Source organism: Danio aesculapii, chromosome 13 (genome assembly GCF_903798145.1).
Source record: "Danio aesculapii chromosome 13, fDanAes4.1, whole genome shotgun sequence".
Taxonomy (NCBI): domain Eukaryota; kingdom Metazoa; phylum Chordata; class Actinopteri; order Cypriniformes; family Danionidae; genus Danio; species Danio aesculapii.
Window position 1 is genome coordinate 52,872,584 of NC_079447.1, and position 22,994 is coordinate 52,895,577.

The following is a 22,994-nucleotide window of genomic DNA, read 5'->3' on the forward strand; positions in this document are numbered from 1 at the left end:
GTTGGCTGCACATCCATGATGCGAATCTCCCATTCCACCAAATCCCAAAGGTGCTCTATTGGATTGAGATCTTGTGCGTGAAAATCGCAGTAGAGCAGCAGTTTCTGAAATACTCAGACAAGCCATCTGATGCTGCCATCTTTCTAATATCATTTGATTGTCATTATAAAACAATGAACTACTCATTAATAACTACTGTATGTCCTTACATAGATATTAAGTACAGAATTGGGGATCTCTGACCGGCGTGACACAGATTTAAAGTTTCGATCATGGCCGCTTTATAGTTTTAACCATTATGTTATGTAATTTCTCAATAAAGACTGACCTTTTCCACTGTAAAAGTCTCATTGTAACCTTTTACAGATGGACTGGTCGATTTTAATTCTGTTGTTGTTGTAATCAACATGTTCCTGCATGTGCATTGAGCTTAACTTGAATTGAATCTGTAATACAATAATGATTTATCACCGAACCATTTATAAACCAGCCAGGTCTGCTAATTAGTTCTGTGATGAATGCCAGATTATTGTTGAGTCTGAAAGTATTCGAGCAAACAGACATTGTTCACTTTTTCCCAGAGAGTTGCCAGTTTCCTAGTAACAGTGTTAAGCAGGACACAAAACTCAATACATCATCACAGTGTTTGCAGCTTTTTCAGACATGCAAAATATAATTTGGTGTCAAAACAAATTGAACCAGCAAGAAATGTATAAATCCTGAAAGGAAATGAATAATGGCAGAGATTTGTTATTGTCATCACGGCAAAATATAGACCCTGAGATGCTGTTCAAAGACGTATTGAATTTCTACTTACATCCACAGCTGAATTCACAATGAATAAAGTGTCCTGACTGATTTTCAATTCTCTTCAAAGAACAAACTAAAATAAATAAACAACACACACTGCAAATAAAGGCTTTTCTTACTTACAATTTTATAAGTAATTCTTACAAATTATTTCTAAATATCTTACTGTCCTTTTCTTACAACTCATGCTAATAGCACAGGACACAACGGACATGCTTCAAGGGAACCCAAAAAGTGACAAACCCGACTGGGATATGTTTATTGTGCCGTGACTATTGCATGTTCACCAAGCACCAGACACACTTAGAAGAGGTCATAACTGTGTGTGCTAAATGCAAATGTGTCTTTAAATATGGCTGTGTCCAACATTAATAATCAGCTATTTTCAGAATTACTTAGGACATCTGCTGTATTCATATATATCTGCAGTCTGGCTGTTAACTGCACACACAATCAGCATCATTCATTTAGGCTGTTATTAAAGCAGAGTAAAGAGCGCTAATGCAGCCGTTTACTCAAGCATTGACGTTGATCTGCTGTAAATGTGTTCATCCGCTCTCTCTCTCTCTCTCTCTCTCTCTCTCTCTCTGTGTGTTAAATGCTGCCGGTTCAGCTGTGATGTTTCCACACATTTCTGCAGATCTCAGTGAAAGCCGACAGCAGCAGACACACGAAGATTCTGCATTGTAGAATATCAAGCACAGAGGACAAAAGACGATCTGTGAGAGGCGTGATCACACACACACACACACACACACACACGCACACGCACACGCACACGCACACACACACACACACACACACACACACACACACACACACACACACACACACACACACACACAAACAGTCAAACAAAAGCAGAAATACACACAAAACACATACACACAAACAAACAGAAACACAAACAAACACTCACACAGAAACACACACACAGACACACACACAAAAACAAACAAAAAAAGCACACACACACGCACATAAACAAACAAACACAAACACACACACACACAAAAACAAACAAAAAAACATACACACACACACAAACAAACAGTCAAACAAAAGCAGAAATACACACAAAGCATATACACAAACAAACAACAGAAACACAAATACACACACACACAAACACAAAAACACAAACTCAAACAAACAATCAGAATCACAAACAAACACACACACAGACACATACAAAAAAACAAACAAAAAAGCACACACACACAAACAAACAAACAAACACACAAAAAAGCACACACACAAACACACACACAAACAAAAACAAACAAAAAAGCATACACACACAAACAAACACACAAAAACACATACACAAAAACATACAAAAAGCACACACACACACACACACACACACACAAAACAAAAAAGCATACACACACACAAACAAACAAACACAGAAACACACACACACACAAACACATCCACACAAAAAAGAGACAAACAAACAGAAACATACACACACACACACACACACACACACACACACACACACACACACACACACACACACACACATCCACACAAAAAAAAGACAAACAAACAGAAACACACATACACATATAATCTGAGTAATAAACAAAATAATAATAAATAAGATACTTGTTTTAAGGAAACACTCTCCATTTTGCCTGATTATTTCTGAAAACAACACTATATTTTGTGCTCATCTAGAAAACGCTTCTGGATTTAAGAGTTTGTAGATATTTGGACCTGACACGAGACCAAAACTCTAAATCAGAAACCCATTTTAAGCACAGATTCTTCAGGGTGTGTGTAAATGTTCAAGCGCAATATGTCCATGCGGTGACTGACAATATAAAGCTTGATAAGTAAAGGAGAGGGCAGTTCTGCGCTCGGAGCAATGGCTTGAGGATGCTCCACTGTGATAATAATCCATTATGACAGCGAGTATCTCAGTACGGCAGAGATGAGGATGATTCAGCCCAGCCTCGCTTCACCTGAGCGGGACACAGACCCCCCGCTGGGACAGACACATCACCGAGACTTACAGCTGATTAACTCCTGACGCCTTTTAACCCGAGTGGACACTCATTCTGACCGGACGCACCAGCAGCACGCACGCTCTAACACAAAACCAGGAGGACTGTCAATTACAGAGTAAATTTAGCTCAGTGGTTAGCACCTCACAGTAAAGGTCGCGGTTCGAGTCCCGGCAGGGTCAGTTGGTGTTTCTGTGTGGAGTTTGCATGTTCTCCCCGTGTTGGCGAGGGTTTCCTCCGGGTGCTCCGGTTTCCCCCACAGCCCAAACACATGCGCTATAGGGGAATTGATGAACTAAATTGGCCATAGTGTATGAATGAGTGTGTATGGGTGTTTCCCAGTACTGGGTTGCAGCTGGAAGGGCATTCGCTGTGTAAAACAGCTGGAATAGTTGTCGATTCAGGAAAATGAAGAAAGGAAATAGTGCTGTGAATAAATTCTGCTTCCCACAGAAACAGTGTGCTTCAGACAGTTGAAGACTCTGCTCGCATGTATTCCACCTTCAAATATCTTTTAAAGCAGCTCCAGTATTGATAATACAGTGGGCTTATTGTATGTCTTCCACAAATCTTTTCATACAGTACAAGAATTCAAACAGCACAAGACAGACAGTATATGACTTAAAACTGATCTTTAGACAGTATGAAACATTCAGGCAAAGCTTTTCAATCCAGTATCAATACAGTCAATACAGTCTCTCTATTAAACCATGTGTTATTGTTAGGATTTTATATTTTATATCTAAAAATAAAAGTGGTAAGATGTATTTTGAGATTTATTACAAGAAGGCTGCTGGAAAGAGACCAGCGAAATGTGAAATTATACCAAAAATAAGTGAATTTATTTACAAAAGTGAATTCAAATTGCAAAAAAATAAATAAATAAAATAAATAAATAAATAAATAAAAATAAATAAATATATATATATATATGTATGTATATATTTATATTGTTTACCAGACTATGTCCACACCCCCTGTGGCAATGTTATGTCTTGTCTGTGTGTTTTTTGTGCTAGATTGCTGGGGCTTTTTTATTGTTCTCCCTGATCTCACACTGCTCTAACTCAAGAGCAAGGTGAGAGGGAGTTTTTTTTGCCTCTCTCTCCTGAAATGTATCTTATTTCCTGTTCTAAATGCCACCTCCTGTGACCTGTCTTCCCCTGGAATTGTGATGTTTGTGTAGGGTTGGGGGAGGGGGGTGGTGTATAGTGTTCAATTTCACTATACGAAAGTGTATGTGACGAATAAAGGCCTGATTTTATATATATATATATATATATATATATAAAATGAAGAGTTTAGATGCAAAAACCTCTAAAAGCCATTTGATATTGTCTTCTAAAATTAGCATTTTTCTCTGACTCCTGTGTGTAGGCTTTGTAATTTTACTTTTATAGTGACAAATAAGTTCTTTATATTGCCTTTAAAGTAACCGAACAAACACAGGAGGCTGAGAAAAATGTTTATTTTAGGAGAACATTTCAGGTGGCATTTACAGGTTTTTGCATCTGAACCCTTCATATATATATATATATATATATATATATATATATATATATATATATATATATATATATATATATACACACACACACACAGTTGAAGTCAGAATTATTAGCCCCCCTGATTTATTCGCCCCCCCCTGTATATTTTTTTGTATATCTGTACTCATTTCAGATAACTGATTTGTTTTCTCTTTGTCATGATGACAGCACATAATATTAGACTAGATATTCTTCAAGACACTAGTATTCAGCTTAAAGTGACATTTAAAGGCTTTACTAGGTTAACTAGGTTTACTAGGCAGGTTAGAATTAGCGCTCAAATTTCCGCAGAATTTCCGCAGATTTTCCACAGAATTCCACAGATTTTTAGCCCATCATTATTTCTGTTTATTTACTTGTGTAAATGTGTGTAAATCTACATTTACATTTACATTTAGTCATTTAGCAGACGCTTTTATCCAAAGCGACTTACAAATGAGGACAAGGAAGCAATTTACACAACTATAAGAGCAGCAGTGAACAAGCGCTATAGACAAGTTTTCAGGTGTGTAAAGTCTAAGAAGCAAAGCATTAGTAAATTTTAATTATTATTTTTTTTTTTTGAGAGAGAGTACAGTTAGTGGTATAACCAGAGAGGCAGTTACAGATTAGGAAGGAAAGTGGAGACTAAACAGTTGAGTTTTTAGTGGTTTCTTGAAGACAGCAAGTGACTCTGCTGTTCTGATGTAGTTAGGGAGTTCATTCCACCAACTGGGCAGATTGAATGTGAGAGTTCGGGAAAGTGATTTCTTCCCTCTTTGGGATGGAACAACGAGGCGACGTTCATTCACAGAACGCAAGTTTCTGGAGGGCACATATATCTGCAGAAGTGAGAGCAGATAAGAAGGAGCACAGCCAAAGGTCGCTTTGTAAGCAAACATCAGAGCTTTGTATTTGATGCAAGAAGCGACTGGCAGCCAGTGCAAATAAATCTATATTTATTCCGTTTTTAAATGAATTAGAGTAATATTATTGACTAATGTGAAAATGTTCATCTGATTTATGTACATATGTACATATTACTATAGTTATTCTGTTACCATAGCAACTGTAGATTCAGCACAGTATAATTCAAGTGCATTACTACAGTATGGTTCAGAAACACTATAACATTTACTATAAATTACTTATTTTTTCATGTGGAGTTGCCGGATTGTTGATAAGCTGTAATAAATTCTGTAGCATACCTTAGTTTTTACTATAGTTGTGGTGGTGTAGTGCAGTATATTGTGGTGTATTGCAGTATAATACACCTTATAGTTTATTCTAAAAACTACAGTATTGGGTCATTTGTTTATATCCCTCTGACCACAACAGTATAATTCAAGTGCTTTACTATAGTATGGTTTAGAAACACAACAGAATTTACTATAAATTACTGCTGTATTTTTTATGTGGGATTGCCAGATTGTTGTAAAATGTAGTAAATCCTGTAGTATACACTATAGTTTTTACATACAATATAGCTTATATTTATTTCCAGTGATGGGTTGCAGCTGGAAGGGCATCCGCTGTGTAAAACATATGCTGGATAAGTTGGCGGTTCATTCTGCTGTGGCGACCTCGGATTAATAAAGGGACTAAGCCGAAAAGCAAACGAATGGATGAATGAATGCCTTATAGTTGTAAAATAAACTACAGTATTGGGTCATTTGTTTATATTACTATAGTCATTGTGTTACTATAGCAACTGTAGAATCACCACAACATAATTTAAGTGAGTTACTATAGCAGGTAAACACTACATTTACTAAAAACTACTATAGTATTTGATCATGTGATACTGGCAGATTGTAGTCTAACAGTTGTTGTTGTTGTCGCTCCATGCAGTGTGAAACAGCGGGTTCTGCAGTTCTTCATTGTCGTAGCGAGTCTCGTAGAAGCGCATCATTGTGAACAAAGCTGCTGATCTGGAAACAAAAGAAGAACATCATTGAAAACAGTCAGCAAAGCCCCTCAACAATGCCACTGTTTTTTTTGCTGGCCTTGTGCGCTGGAAGAATCCACACGGGGGTCTCTGCTGTGTGAAAAGAGTTTGAGCTTTTTGGCCCCGGGGCCCGCGCGGGCAGAGTTTAGTCTAGCATGAGACAGCAGAGGGTAAGCACCCTGGTTTTCACACACTAAAGGCGCCAAGGCCTAAAAGCACTGGTGGAAACATCACCGCCGGCATGTTCAAGACCAGCTACCTGCGTGAGGTGCGCAAGGAGAAATACGAGCGCTCCGATGTTTTCGAGGAGCCCAGCAGCCCTGAGAGCGAGTCAGCTCCGGCTGCAGGGCCCTCAGTTCCCGGCTGGGAGAGCCTGCAGGAGCTGAACAGCAGATTTGCGCGCTACATCAACCGGGCGCGTGTGCTGGAGCAGCGCAATGCCGTGTTTCGCAAGCAGCTGGAGACCCTGCAGTACATGGAGGAGGCGTCGGGACTGGAGGAGGCCTTCAGCGAGCAGATCAGCATCAACAGGCAGAGGATCCGGGAGCTGCTGTCGGACCGAGCCAAGCTGGAAAGAGAGCTGAAAGATGCCGAGCGCATGCTGGACGAGTATAACAGCAGGTCAGGGATGAAGCCGATGGAGGGGGGTTTTGGAAGCATTATGTAGTGATGGTTATAAAGTTAATTCTGTTGAGGTGATTTTTGAGTTGCTATGGTAACACTAAAAATATTGTATTTTATTTTTTTATATAGCAATTAATGTGTTTTAGTGATTCCAAACTCAACAAATATAATAATTGATCTGTTGTGGTGATTCCATAGTTGCTATGGTAACACAAGAAATACAGTATTTTATCCTTTATATAATAATTAATATGCTTTGGTTATTTTACATGGTAACACAACAACTATAGTAACTAACCCCTAACCCTAATTAATTTGTTGTGGTGATTCCATAGTTGCTATGGTAACACAATATCTACAGTAATTGATTTGTTGTGGTGATTCCATAGTTGCTATGGTAACACAATAACTACAGTAATTGATTTGTTGTGATGATTCCATAGTTGCTATGGTAACACAATAACTACAGTAAAAGATTTGTTGTGGTGATTCCATAGTTGTTATGGAAACAAAACTACTAAAGTAATCAATATGTTGTGGTATTTCCATAGTTGCTATGGTAACAAAACTACTTTAGTAACCGATCTGTTGTGGTGATTCTGTAGTTCTTATAGTAACAAAACTACTATAGTAATCAATCTGTTGTGGTGATTCCATAGTTGCCATGGTAACAAAACTACTATAGTAGATAATCTGTTGTGGTAATTCCATAGTTGCTATAGTAACACAACAACTATAGTAATCAATCTGTTGTGTTGATTCCATTGTTGCTATGGTAACCAAACAACTATAGTAATCAATCTGTTTTGGTGATTCCATAGTTGCCATAGTAACAACAACTATAGTAATTAATCTGTTGTGGTCATTCTGTAGTTGCTATAGTAACAACTACATTAATTGATCTCTTGTGGTAATTCCATAGTTGCTACTGTAACAACTTTAGTAATTGATATTTTGTAGTGATTCCATGGTTTCTATGGTAACACAACAACTATAGTAATTGATCTGTTGTGGTGATTCTATAGTTGCTATGGTAACAACAAATATAGTAATTAATCTGATTTGTTGATTCCATATGGTAATATGACAACTGTAGTAATTGATCTGTTATGGTGATTGCAGTTTCTATGGCAACACAACAACTATAGTAATCAATCTGTTGTGGTGATTCTATAGTTGCTATGCTAACAGAACTTTATTAATCGCTATTTTGTCATGATTCCATTGTTGCTATGGGAAGACAACAAATATAGTAATTGATCGGTTGTGGTGATTCTGTAGCTATGGCAACACAACAACTACAGTAATTAAGTTGTTGTGATGATTCTATAGTTACTATGGTAACACAACAACTATAGTGATTGATCTGTTGTGGTAATTCTATAGTTGTTATGGTAACACAACAAACATACTAATTAATCTGCTGTGGTGAAAGTTGCTATGATAACAGAACAAATTGGGTTAAAAAATGTCATTTAAGTTTAAATTGTGGGTTTATCATAACTCAGTGATGGGTCAAATATGAAAACACACAACCACTGGGTTGAAAAAAGGTGCAATTTAAGCTTAATTTAAAAAATGCTGGGTTATAATAACTCAATATTGGTTTAAACATGAAAATATCCAACCATTGAGTTAAAGAGTGTCTTAAGTTTTAATTTTAAAATGCTGGGTTGTTTTCAGTTAACAGTTCTATACAGAAACATGTTTTAGTCTTGGTGGGGAGAACATGAATTAATTATATAAAGAACACAGTTCACTGTAGTTCATAATTAATGACCCATGAGTATTTCAGTGAGTGCACTATAAAGGGTTAAGAGTGAAATGTTTACAGGCTTCCTGACACACACAAAAAACCCACTGAACTATTGATGAAAAAGACTCCCCAAAGCAGATCAATACTGAAAGCAATGCACAGAAAAACCTTGAGATGAAGTAAAGCCACATACATGACCAATCCTCTCTGTCGTCCACAGATACAGAAATGAATGTGAATATCAGGAGCAGCTGCGGCAGACCCTGGAACAGCTCAATAAGGTACAAATAAACTCTGTCGTTCACTGACCTGCAGTTTCTCAGGTGGTTAGAGAGCAAAACTTCAGAGATCATGCTTTCAGGGATTAAACTGTCGAAGGCCTCGATGTGGAGTGCCAGAATGCCCTTAGAAGAACTAAAATCAATGCAGAAACAGACTTTTAAAACTGCACACTGCACAAAATGCTTGGAGTCTCATTTCTTGTGCAAATATCTAAAAACTTTAAAATCAAGAAGCATTTTCTAGACAAGCACAAAATCTAGTCTTGTTTTAAGAAATTAAGGGAGTTTTTCCTTAAAACAAGCAAAATAATCTGCCAATGGGGGAAGAGAAATAATATTGTTGTTGTTTTGATATAAACCCCCACTGCTTGTTTTATATAAAAATACACTTAATTTTGCGCATTATTTCTTAAAACAAGATAATTTTTTGCTTCTTGATTTTAGAATTTGTAGATAAATGGACTAGAAACTCGAGCCACCTTTTAAAAATTACTGCAATTTTTACAGCTAAAATCTGTGTTTTTTTCTCAAAGTATAATTTAACTTAGTTTCAAACTTTAAAAATGTAATTGTATCTAAATCAAAAATATTTATTGTTGCCAAGAACTTTTTTTTTATAATTGTTCCTCAAATAAGAGTTAATTGTGACACGGTCGAATGTGAACTGGTAGGGCATACTCTCATGAGACTTTGAACACACTGGTGAGGGTATTGCGCTGGTTCAGTGTACCACGGCCTGGACAAAAACCGCATGGTTCCTCCTGGATCCTAGGTTCAACCTTTAGTCAGATCCTCCTCTCCAGTACCCTGGCATACACTTTCCCAGGGAGGCTGAGGAGTGTGATCCCCCTATAGTTGGAGCACATCTTCTGGTCGGCCTTCTTAAAAATGGGAACCACCACCCCAATTGCCCCTTAGAAGAACTAAAATCAATGCAGAAACAGACTTTTAAAACTGCACACTGCACAAAATGCTTGGAGTCTCGTTGCTTGTGCAAATATCTAAAAACTCATAAATCAAGAAGCATTTTCTAGACAAGTAACAAAATCTAGTCTTGTTTTCAGAAATAATGAGACAAAATGAAGAGAGTTTCTCCTTAAAACAAGCTAAATAATCTAACAATGGGGGAAGAGAAATAATATTGTTGTTGTTTTGATATAAACCCCCACTGCTCGTTTTATATAAAAATACACTTAATTTAGTGCATTATTTCTTAAAACAAGATAATTTTTTGCTTCTTGATTTAAGAATTTGTAGATAATTGGACTAGAAACTCGAGCCACCTTTTAAAAATTACTGCAATTTTTACAGCTAAAATCTGTGTTTTTTTTCTTAAAGTATAATTTAACTTAGTTTCAAACTTTAACATTTAATTATATCTAAATCAAGAATATTTATTGTTGCCAAGAAAAAAAAATGTATAATTGTTCCTCAAATAAGAGTTAATTGTGACACGGTCGAATGTGAACTGGTAGGGCATACTCCCATGAGTCTGAGCACCCTGGTGAGGGTATAGAGCTGGTCCAGTGTACCACGGCCTGGACAAAAACCGCATTGTTCCTCCGGGATCCTAGGTTCAACCTTCAGTCAGATCCTCCTCTCCAGTACCCTGGCATAGACTTTCCCAGGGAGGCTGAGGAGTGTGATCCCCCTATAGTTGGAGCATATCCTCTAGTTGCCCTGCTTAAAAATGGGAACCACCACCCCAATTGCCCAAGAGGAGCTGGAGGAAGTGTCTGGAGAAAGGGAAGTCTGGGATTCTCTCCTAAGACTGCTGCCCCCGTGACTTGGCCCCGGAAAAGCGGTTGAAAATGAATGAATTAGTTAATGAATGAATGAATAAATGAATTGAAAACTAATTTACTGATATTTTTTCAGTGCAGTGGAATCTGAGAGAGGAGAAAGCTCAGACTTTTGGTGACTGATTGTCAACATTGTTCACAGCACAACTGCTTTTTCCTTTTCTGTTTTTGCTCCAGAAAAAGCGTCTTTATAAGTAGAATGCATTTACTTTTGTGTCTTCAGGAAGCCGACACGGTGCTTCTGAGAAACCTGGAGTATCAGATCCAACTGCAGTTTCTGCAAGATGACGTAAACGCCACCAAGGAGAGACACAAAAAGGTACGAGGTGACGGTAACCTCTATTTACACTTCTATCTGTTCAAGTGTCTTCTGGAAAGCTCTTGTGTGAGATTGCCATTTGCCTGCAGAAGTGTCTCTGCATGACAAAACACAGAGGAGACGAGAAAAACGCCTGCTAAAAACGGTTGAAGCAAATACACTTGTGCTGGAGATCAAACTGAAATTACAATAATTATTCCTTCACAAGAGACCGGCAGTGAATCATAAATTACCCTTTTCTGTTAAACTTTTACAGCTTTTTTTACTCTTTTTGCTAATGATTCACCACTGGAGTTATTTGGAATAATAATAACAATAATAATAACAATAATAATGTTATTATTACCATTATTATTATTATTATTACTACTACTACTGTAGTCTGTTGTTGTTAAAATAATAATAATAAATATAATAAAATAATAATATAATAATAGTAATAATAATTATAGTAATAATAAAAACGTTTACTCACTGTACTATTGTTTATTATCATCATTATTATTATTATTATTATTATTATTATTATTAAAAAACTCAAATGCCATCTTTAATTCAATATGTTATCTGCTTTTTCTTTGTCTAATTTACTAGCAATTCTGGTCACAATATTTTCTGTAGCTATTAGGAATAATAATAATAATAATAATAAGAAGAAGAAGAAGAAGAAGAAGAAGAAGAAGAAGAAGAAGAAGAAGAAGAAGAAGAAGAACAACAACAACAAATGTTGTTATAATTATTATTAATATTAGTATGATTATTATTATTACTGTAGTTTTTGGGGTTGTTAAAATAATAACAACAACAACAACAACATTAAAAAAAAATAATAATAATAATCACACAACAACAATAATAATATTGCTTTTATTATTAACATCCACAATAATAATAATAATAATAATAATAATAATAATAATAATAATAATAATAATAATAATAATAATGTCGTAGTTGTAATAATTATTGTTATTCGTATTATTAGTATTATTACTGTAGTTTTTGTGGTTGTTAAAAAAAATAATAATAATAATAATATTCTTTTTAAAATAACACTATTTCATTAGCAAATATATGATAAAAAACCCTCAAAACATCATATTTAATTCAATATGTTATCTGCGGTGTCTTTGTCAAATTTACAAGCATTTCCAGTAAGAATATTTTCTGGAGTTACAATAATAATATTAATAATAATAATAATAATAATAATAATAATAATAATAATAATAATAATAATAATAAGAGGAAGAAGAAGAAGAAGAAGAAGAAGAAGAAGAACAAATGTTGTTATAATTATTATTATTAGTATTATTATTATTATTACTGTAGTTTTTGTGGTTGTTAAAATAGTAACAACAACAACAACATAAAAAAAAATAATAATCACACAACAACAATAATAATATTGCTTTTATTACTAACATCCAAAATAATAATAATAATAATAATAATAATAATAATAATAATAATAATAGTCGTAGTTGTAATAATTATTGTTATTAGTATTAATAACAAATATAAATACAAATGAAAAATATATATATAATAATAATAACAATAATAATTATTATTATTTATAAATATGATTTTTCAGAAAAACGTGTGCTTTTAACTGTCTTTATTTCAGTGTGTTATCTGCAGTTTCTGTCAAATTTACTGGCATTTTTGGAGAGAAAACTTTTCCAAAAATAGTTTTGTATTGCACTTATTCACATCTTTCCATATGTGTTATGAATGCTTTGTTCATTTGGCGCTGGTTCATTTATTAAATGTGAAGTCAGCAGTGTGTTTTTCTGAGCGTAGCCTGACAGTGTGTAGCAGTGCATTATGTTTAATCAGCCCTGCATCACGTTCAGCGTCTGCAAGCCAGAGTTTTTACATAAACATTATTTCAGAAAGAAGAACAGCACTGCCGGGAGCACAAAACACAGACATCTACCACAGCAGATGGAGTTTATTTACACCTTTAACAGTGACTGGAGTCTTTCTGCTATTACCTTATAAAGGAACACCATCATCATATTTTTATTATTATTATTTAAACATGCAAATTTTCCTCTAGAGTTAAACAGTTCAGTTTTACCATTCTTTAAACTCATTTAGTCGATCTCTGTGTCTGGCGGGAGCACTTTTATATTAGCTTAGCATAAGTCATTGAACTGGATTAGACCGTTAGCATCTCGCTTAAAAATTACCAAAGTTCCAATAATTTTCCTATTTAAAGCTTGACTCTTCTGTAGTTACGTTCATTCATTCATTCTCCTTCGACTTACTCCCTTATTTATCAGGGGTCGCCACAGCAGAATGAACCACCAACCATTCCAGCATATGTTTTACACAGCACAGCCTTCACACAGCCTAGTTCATCAATTCCCCTATAGCGCATGTGTTTAGACTGTGGGGGAAACCGGAGCACCCGGAGAAAACCCATGCTAACATGGGGAGAACATGCAAACTCCACAGAGAAACGCCAACTGACCCAGCCGGGACTCGAACCAGTGACCTTCTTGCTGTGAGGCCACAGTGCTAACCCTTTTTATTATTATTTTTTTTATGGAATTATTCCTCTAGAGTTGAGTTTTACCATTTTTGAATCCATTCATCTGACCTTTGTGTCTGCCGGAAGCACTTTTAGTTTAGCTTAGCATAAGTCATTGAATCGGATTAGACCGTTAGCATCTCGCTTAAAAATAACCAAAGAGTTTCAAACACTTTCCTGTTTTAAAGCTTGACTCTTCTGTAGTTACATTCATTTATTCATTTTCCTTTATCTTAGTCCCTTATTTATCAGGGACGCACTCCACACAGAAACGCCAACTAACCTAGCTGGGACTCGAACCAGCAACCTTCTTGCTGTGAGGCCACAGTGCTAACCACTGAGCCACCATGCCACCCTTATTAATATTATTATTATGGAAATATTCTTGTTTTTCAGCTCCTCTAGAGTTGAGTTTTACCATTTTTGAGTCCATTTAACTGATCTGTGTCTGGCGGGAGCACTTTTAGCTTAGCTTAGCATAAATCATTGAATCGGATTAGACCGTTAGCATTAAAAATGTTAAAATGTGAGCGAAAAGTTACATTTTTACATGACAAAAGTACATCTTATTTAAAGCTTGAGTCTTCTGTAGTTAAATATAAATACATTCAAAAATAATGTCGGGAATGGTTATGTTGGGCTCAGTGGTTAGCCCTGTGGCCTCACAGCAAGAAGGTCTCTGGTTCGAGTCCCGGCTGGGTCAGTGAATTGATGAACTAAATTGGCTGTAGTGCATGAGTGTGTGTGTGTGTGTGTGAATGAGTGTGTATGGGTGTTTCCCAGTACTGGGATGCAGCTAGAATGGCATCCGCTGAGTAAAACATATGCTGGAATAGTTGGTGGTTCATTGCGCTGTGGTGACCCCTGATGATTAATGGACTAAGCTGAAGGAGAATGAAATGAAATGCTGTCAGAGCGATGCGGATCGTGTTCAGCTCTCTCTGCCACTGTACTTTAGACTATCGCTCGCTCTTTAAGTCTGCCTGACTAGATGATTACTGCGATATAAAGCTCTTCTGCATCTTTGACCCATGAATGATGATCTATTAGTGTGCGGTGGTCTGTGTAGCGTGACTGGGGCGAGTGTTGAGATCCGCTAAAGGTCTGTGTGTAATCAGATTGACCTTTCGCTCAGCACTGACTCCTGCTGTTCCTCCACACAGAATCTGGCGGAGATACAGACCTATCTGAACATCCTGCAGCAGATCAACCAGACCATCCCTCTGATGACCAGCGTCTCCGTGCCTGAGGTGTGTGTGTGTGTGTGTGTGTCTGAGAGAGAGAGAGAGGGTGAGTGAGTCAGTGCGTGTGCGCCAATGAGAGTGAGAGAGTGCATGTGTGTGTGCATGCGTGTGCGCAAGCAAGTGCGAGATTGTGTTTGAGACTGTGTGTGTAAGTGAGAGAGAGAGAGAGAGAGAGAGAGTGGGCATGCGAGTAAGTGAGTGTGAGTTTGTGTGTGTGTGTGTGTGTGTGTATGCATGCATGCGAGCAAGCGAGAGAAAGTTAGTGTGTAAGAGAGAGAAAGAGTGTGTCTGTGTTCAAGCACGCGAGTGTCTGGATGTGTGTGCATGCATGCGAACAAGTGAGTGAGTTTGTGTGTGAGAGAGTGTGTGTGCGCGTATAAGCAAGCATGAGTCTGTGTGTATGTGAGGGAATGAGAGTGTGTGTGTGTGTGTGCATGCACGCAAGTGTGGATGCGTGTAGGTGCATTCATGCGAACAAGGGAGTGAGTTTGTGAGAGTGCGCGTGCATGTGTGCACGCAGGTATGCAAATGAGTGTGAGTTTGTGTGAGTGTATGTGAGAGAGAGAGAGAGAGAGAGAGCAAATGCCAGCATGCATGTGTCTGTGCAAGTGTGCATGCGCACAAGTGTGTGCGTGCGTGCATGTAAACGAGTGTGTGTATGTGAGAGAAAGTGAGTGAGTGTGTGAGTGTGAGAAACACAGAGAGTGCGTGTTGTGTATGAGCGTGCGTGCGTGCGTACGTGCGTGTGCGCCACATTGTGCTCTTTCTGCCTCTGTGTCACAAGGAATAAGAGCTGAGCTGCGGCGCTGACACTGAAATTAACACTGCGCTCTCAATGTGCCGAGAGTGATCAGTGTCTGACGCTCACACCCTCTGAGCCCTCTCACACACACTCACATTCTCACAAACACACACTCAGACTCACACAAACACATACACACTCACAAGCAAATATATTCACAAACATAAACATTATAAAGTTTGTAAAGTCATATTTTCTGTCTTTCATTAGATATATTATACACTCACTGGCCACTTTATTAGGTACACCCTACCGGGTTAGACCCATTTTGCCTTCAGAACTGCTTTAATCCTCCGTGTCAGATTCAACAAGCTACTGGAAATATTCCTCAGAGATTTTGCTCCATATTGACATGATAGCATCACACAGTTGCTGCAGATTTGTCGGCTGCACATCCATGATGCCAATCTCCCGTTCCACCACATCCCAAAGGTGCTCTATTGGATTGAGCTCTGGTGACTGTGGAGGCCATTTGAGTACAGTGAACTCATTGTCATGTTCAAGAAACCAGTCTGAGATGATTGGTGCTTTATGACATGGTGTGTTATCCTGCTGGAAGTAGCCATCAGAAGATGGAGACACTGTGGTCATAAAGGGATGGACGTGGTCAGCAACAATACTCAGGTAGGCTGTGGCGTTGACACCATGCTCAATTGGTACTAATGGACCCAAGTGTGCCAAGAAAATCTCCCCCACACCATTACACGACCACCACCAGCCTGAACCGCTGATACAAGGCAGGATGGATCCATGCTTTCATGTTGTTAAGGCCAAATTGTGAGCCGAGCATCCGAATGTGTCAGCAGAAATGGAGACTCATCAGACCAGGCAACGTTTCTCCAATCTTCTATTGTCCAGTTTTGGTGAGCCTGTGTGAATTGTAGCCTCAGTTTCCTGTTCTTAGCTGACAGGAGCGGCACCCGGTGTGGTCTTCTGCTGCTGTAGCCCATCTGCCTCAAGGTTGGACGTGTTGTGTGTTCAGAGATGCTCTTCTGCAGACCTCGGTTGTAACGAGTGCTTATTTGAGTTACTGTTGCCTTTCTATCAGCTGGAACCAGTCTGGCCATTCTCCTCTGACCTCTGGCATCAACAAGGCATTTGCGCCCACAGAACTGCCGCTCACTGGATATTTCCTCTTTGTTGAACCATTCTCTGTAAACCCTAGAGATGGTTGTGCGTGAAAATCCCAGTAGATCAGCAGTTTCTGAAATACTCAGAGCAGCCCGTCTGGCAGCAACAACCATGCCACGTTCAAAGTCTCTTAAATCCCCTTTCTTCCCCATTCTGATGCTCACTTTGACCTGCAGCAGATCGTCTTGACCATGTCTACATGCCTAAACGCATTGAGTTGCTGCCTTGGGATTGGCTGATTAGAAATTTGCGTTAACAAGCAGCTGGACAGGTGTACCTAGTAAAGTGGCCGTTGAGTGTATGAGGGACTGACTTTATTTACCAGACAAGTGGATATAACTGGATTTGTACTGCAAACCTTAAAAGTTAAAAAGTTATAATTTTTTAATTAATGTTTTAAGCTATTAGTTACTGTAGTCTCAAAAGGTCATTCCACATTAATCCACAGATTTTGTAGGAGATTCTGTGCAGAAATAGCAAAAATTGTCCACAGATTCTGTCTGGCCCTGTGTATGAGTTAGAAACCACAACCAAAAAAAAAACACTGTCCAAATCAATAATGCTTTTCTTACTTGGAGTTTCTGTCTTGTTTCTAGTCCTAATATCTAAACATTCTTAAATCAAGAAGCATTTTCTAGACAAGCACAAAATATAGTCTTGTTTTCTGAAATACTGAGTCAAAATGAAGTGAGTTTTTCCTTAAAACAAGCCAAATAATCTGCCAATGGAGTAATCAGAATAATCTAGTGTTCCCCTATTGGCTGAATATTTTGCTTGTGTTTTGCTTGTTAAAACCCACTTCAATCTGACTAATTTCTGAAATCAACACTATATTTTGTGCTTGTCTAAAAAATGCTTCTTGATTTAAGAGTTTATAGATATTTGGATTAGAAACAATACCAAAGCTCTAAGTAATAAAAGCATTTGTTTGCATGATGCTTACGGCTGTGTTCTGCGTTTCCAGGATCAGGAGCGTCTAATTGCACAGCGAAGGGTCCCAGCCCTCAGAAGTCAGCTGGAGGAGTACAAGAGCGCCATCTGCCAGCTGCAGACGCAGAAACACCGGCTGCAGACCGAGGTAAATTCTACTCCACACACACTGTAAACATTTTTTTTTTGCTGCTTGTTCAAACTGCACCCTTTAATTGATTTCATTTGATTAGATTTTTCCTGTTAAACACATAAAAAAAAGAGATTTTGAAGAATGTTGGAAACCACTGACTACCATAGCAGGAGAAACAAATACTGTGGAAATCCAAGGTTTCCAACATTATTCAGTGTATCTTTTGGTGTTCAGTAGAAGAAAAACCTAAACTGATTTAAAACCAGTGGAGGGTGAGTAAATAATGACAGAAATTTCAGTATTGGCTGAACTATCCCTGTAACAGGCTAATAACATTGACCCTAAAATGATTTACAATATTTTAAAAACTGCTTTATTTCCAGCCTAAATCTCCAGAAGAAAAATATAATAGGAAATACTGTGAGAAATGCCCTTGCTCTGTTAAACAGCACTTGGGAAATATTTAAATAAGAATTCAAAATTCACAGGACGGCAGATCATTTTGCCTTTAAGTCAAGTATACTTAAGTGCAATATTAAGTATATTTCTGAGAAGTACCTAGAGTACATTTCAGAGAAATACTTAAAGTAGACTAAACATATACTTCAGTATTTTTTTAAACAGTAGCTAAGAATACATAATAATAATAATTTAGCCTTCGACCAGTCAAGTATACCTAAGCGCAATATTAAGTATATGTCTGAGAAGTGCCTAACTGAACATATACTTTAGTTTTCTTAGTTAAAAGAAAGCAGCATAGAGAATACTACTGTCTGTGTGTGTTTTTTGTAGACCTCTGCATTGGAACAGACCATCAAGACCACACAGGAGAGCTACGACGATGAGATCCAGCTTTACAACGAGCAGATCGAGACTCTGAGGAAGGAGACTGAAGAGGCAGAGAAATCACTGGAGAAGTACACCAATAAGTGCCGTCAGCTGGCCGTTTACCAGAGCTCTCTGGAGAATGAGCTGGACAGATACAAGAGGATCATCGAGAACGAGGACAACAGGTCAGAGCGGAGGAAAAACACACACTAATCATCCTCCACATGTGCAAATTCATTAAAAAAAAAAGTTTTTAGATTTTAGAGTTTAGATTAATACAACAACGACTGCAGTAATTAATATGTTTTGGGGATTCTACAGTTGCTATGGTAACATGACTACCACAGTAAATGATCCGTTGTGGTTATTGTACAGTTGCTATGGTCACACAACAACAATAGTAATTGATCTGTTGTGGCGATTCTATAGTTGCTATGGTAACTCACTAACTATAGTAATTAATCAGTTATGCTGATTCTATAGTTGCTATGGTAACACACTAACTATAGTAATTAATCAGTTATGCTGATTCTATAGTTGCTATGGTAACACACCAATTATAGCAATTAATCAGTTATGCTGATTCTATAGTTGCTACAGAAACTCAACTACTGTAGTAATTGATCTGTTGTGGTGATTCTACAGTTGCTATGGTAACATACCCATTGTAATTGGTATGTTGTGGTGATTCTACAGTTGCTATGTAAAATGTATACATAAAATTAAGATGAAATTAAACTAAAGCCTAAAATAAACTAATGATTAAAAACTACAATAGTATCTCGTTTGCACCAAAATACCACTGATTTGTGTAGATTATATGCATATAAATATTTTTTATATGTATTAATTGTATGATGTCGCATTATTTTATCATGAAGGAACAGTTCATCCAAACATTATCTACAAGCAGTATTTATTAGATTTAAGTATTAAACTAATTATAATTAATGTTATATTAATTATTTTAATTATACATCTAAGATATATTCAAATTAAATAATTAATAATAAAGCTAAATTAAATACATTTCAAATTTCAATCTGAGTAATGGCAGGCGAGTAATGGCAGTCTCCACACAGTGGCAGCATTGCTATATTATTTTTTCCCCTCAATAACTCCAAGATTTATAAGCCCAGTTCAATTCTTGTTTCAGGATGATTTCTTCATTTCTTCACAGTTCATTTGAAATATATGCATTTAATCACCAATGTTGTAAAGCTTTGTCTATCAGTATTTCTTTAATATAGTCTTTAAAATGCTCACGTAATGTTCTTTCTTCCTCTTTCCGTCACAGACTGAATTCAGCAATAATCGGGACACCCATTACTCTGCTCACCAGCAGTTATAAATACACCCATTGTCCGAGCATGACACGGACTGGAAAAGGTGAGAGTCTGGGGTCGGGGCTGTGTGTTATATAACATTGCTTCATCACTGTGATTGACAGAGCAGTCAGCCAATCAGCAGGCAGCAGCTGTGAAGATTTACGCCCACTCAGCTGTCAATCAAGCCCACTCTGTCTGTCTCAAAGCCGAATAAACTGCCTGCGAGATCCCACATTGGCCCTTTAAAGGGATAGTTCACTCAAAAATGAACATTCAACAACTGCCTACTGACTCTCAAGTGGCCATCCATAATATAAAAATCTGTTATTTGCTTTTCCAGATATCACCCAAGTCATTCAGGACATCACCAACGTGAAGCCCCGTCAGAAGTACTTTGCTAAGAAAGTGCTTAAAAAGAAAGAGATCACGTCTCGAGGAGCGAGCGGCGGGCTGGAGGAGAAACCAGCAGAAGAGCTTGAGGAGGAGGAGAAAGGGCTGACAATGGAGGATCAACAGCAGGAGGCGCCAAAACAGGAGCGTCCGGATGTCCCAGACGGAGCACAGATCAGCAAAGCATTCGACACGCTCTGCAACATCATCCGGGACCGCATGCGGCGCGTCAGGAGGCCAGAACCCATCGCTGATTTCTTCACCAAGGGACGATACGTGCTGGTGACCGGAGACTCCAGCTATCTCGACCCGTGCTTTTTCTCCACCACTCCATCAGCTAGTCATGTATTCGTCACTATTAGGGATGACATGATGCCTTACGATTCCTATTGGAGAGGCACACCCACTCCTAGCCCCCTACCGGGACCTCCAGCACCACCTTCAGATCCTGGAAAAGATGATGAGGGAGGCGGAAAATCCAAAAAAGGAGATCCTCATCCAAAGAGGAAGGAACCAGAACCAGGTCCTTCTCCTAGGCAACCTTCACCCCATCGTGGAGGAAAAAATAAGGATCCTAGTGAACCTCCACCCATGCCATCCTACAGCTCCATCCCACCCGATTCTATGAGTTATGAGAAGGTGGAGGTGGTGGAGTCGGTGGAGAAGCTCTCGCCTGATAAGAAAGTCAAAGGCTATGAGGAGACCACTACGGTGGTGGAGACCATGATCGAGAAAACCAGCAGAAAGAAGCACGGCGATCGCTCAACTTGAGCTCAATGCGATCCTGCTTTACTTTCCAGATTACTCACAGTTGAAGGCTGAATTATTAGCCCTCCTGTATATTTTTTTTCCCCTCGATCTCTGTTTAACACATTTCTAATCATAATAGTTTTGATAACTCATGTCTAATAACTTTATTTTCTATTCACCATGATGACAGCACATAATATTAGACTAGATATTCTTCAAGACACTAGTATTCAGCTTAAAGTGACATTTAAAGGCTTAACTAGGGTAATTAGGGTAAAGTAAGGGTAATTAGGCAAGTCATTGTATAACAGTGGTTTGTTCTGGAGACAATCCAAAACTAATATTGACCCTAAAATTGTCTTTAAAAAATAAAAACTGCTTTATTCCCGCTGAAATTAAACAAATTAGACTTTCTCCAGAAGAAAAAATATTATAGGAAATACTGTGGAAATTTTCCTTGCTCTGTTAAACATCATTTTGGGAAATATTTGGAAAAAGAAAATCAAAATCACAGGAGGGCGAATAATCCTGACTTCAACTGTTAAGCGCTGATGTTGACTTCTTGGACCTTTACTGTCTGAAAACTTGGCATTGTAAACATCTCCCCGCCTCATGCAAAACCATATTTTGATTTACTAATGCTGGGTTCATATCAAATGCGGAAGTATTTGTGCAAGTAAATTTTGAAACAATTATAATGTCTGCCGCATTGGCATGCCTATAAATGGAACTCAATAGGGTGAAACGTGCAGCGCGGCTTAATTTGTACGATTGTCAGTATTTACATACATTAGAAACACAGTCAGTATAAACACAAATGCAGAATACTTGTCGTGCAGGATTACAAATGTTAAACTTGCGCATTAGATGTGATCAAGTCGAATTTCAAGTGTTTAAATATTAAAAATCCCACCAAAAAAAATTGGCGGAGGGAAAAAACATTCCATGAGTAAACTAGTGCAAGTGACAGCAATTCTCACTGCAATTTGGAACTTTTAGCGGTCTCAGTCGCAATAGGGTGTAAGCATGCAATGTTCTCTTGGACGGCACTGCAAAAAGGGGCGAGATAAAACTAGATAATGCGACACTGATTGCTCCATATTTTAATTTTATGCAAAATAGGGGGCTCGTTTTGATCTTTTATTGGACTTGCACAATCATGTGATGTGAATTTGCAGGTCAGAGTTCACCAGATTAAAATTTCAAATGCAGCGACACGCGAAACTTGTTGCATGAGTTTTCGTTTCCAGTCTGCTGCATTCATATACATATTAATGCACCTCAATAGAGTGAAATATTTGGTCAATATTTACATACATTAGAAACACAGTCAACATAGACACAAATTATCAGCAGGCGACACAAATGAGGCAGAAAAGTCATCTTGCAGGATTTTAAATATTAAAATATTATAATAAGGTAAAAAAAAACATCCTGTGTGTAAACCAGAGCAAGTGGTAATCTCACAGCAATTTGGAACTTTTTAATTTAGTGACTAACTCATATTAAAGCCTCAGTCAGAATAGAGTTTGAGCATGCAAAGTTCGATCAAATGTAAAAAGAAGCGGGTTCGCCAAATTAAAATTTCAAATGCAGCATCATGCGAAACTTGTTGCTCGAGTTCCCATTTACAGTCTGCAGCATTCACGTGCATATTAATGCAACTCAATGGAGTGAAAAGTGCAGTGACTGCGGCTTAATTTGTACGAATGTCAATATTTACGTACATTAGAAATAAAGTCAATATAGACACAAATTATCAGTGTGCGACACAAATGATGCATCTTGCAGATTTTAAATATTTAAACTTGCACATGTTTGAATATTAAAAATCC

General features: G+C 37.7%; 1 protein-coding gene across 1 annotated transcript; it reads left to right on the plus strand.

Annotated features, from left to right (window-relative positions):
* The first annotated feature begins 6,540 nt into the window (after positions 1-6,540).
* Positions 6,541-21,256, plus strand: LOC130239914 (filensin). The gene is made up of 8 exons (XM_056471290.1): positions 6,541-6,920; positions 8,900-8,960; positions 10,986-11,081; positions 14,787-14,873; positions 17,765-17,878; positions 18,656-18,876; positions 19,989-20,080; positions 20,360-21,256. Exons 1-8 carry the CDS (start codon positions 6,541-6,543, stop codon positions 21,178-21,180), a joined length of 1,872 nt encoding a protein of 623 aa, XP_056327265.1. The 3' UTR covers positions 21,181-21,256.
* Positions 21,257-22,994: the final 1,738 nt, after the last annotated feature.

Bases quoted from the DNA above. Each gene is read 5' to 3' on its own strand.
- LOC130239914 (XM_056471290.1), top strand. From the start codon at position 6,541: ATGTTCAAGACCAGCTACCTGCGTGAGGTGCGCAAGGAGAAATACGAG. The intron at 8,961-10,985 runs GTACAAATAAAC...TTGTGTCTTCAG, and splicing joins CCCTGGAACAGCTCAATAAG to GAAGCCGACACGGTGCTTCT. The intron at 20,081-20,359 runs GTGAGAGTCTGG...TTGCTTTTCCAG, and splicing joins CATGACACGGACTGGAAAAG to ATATCACCCAAGTCATTCAG.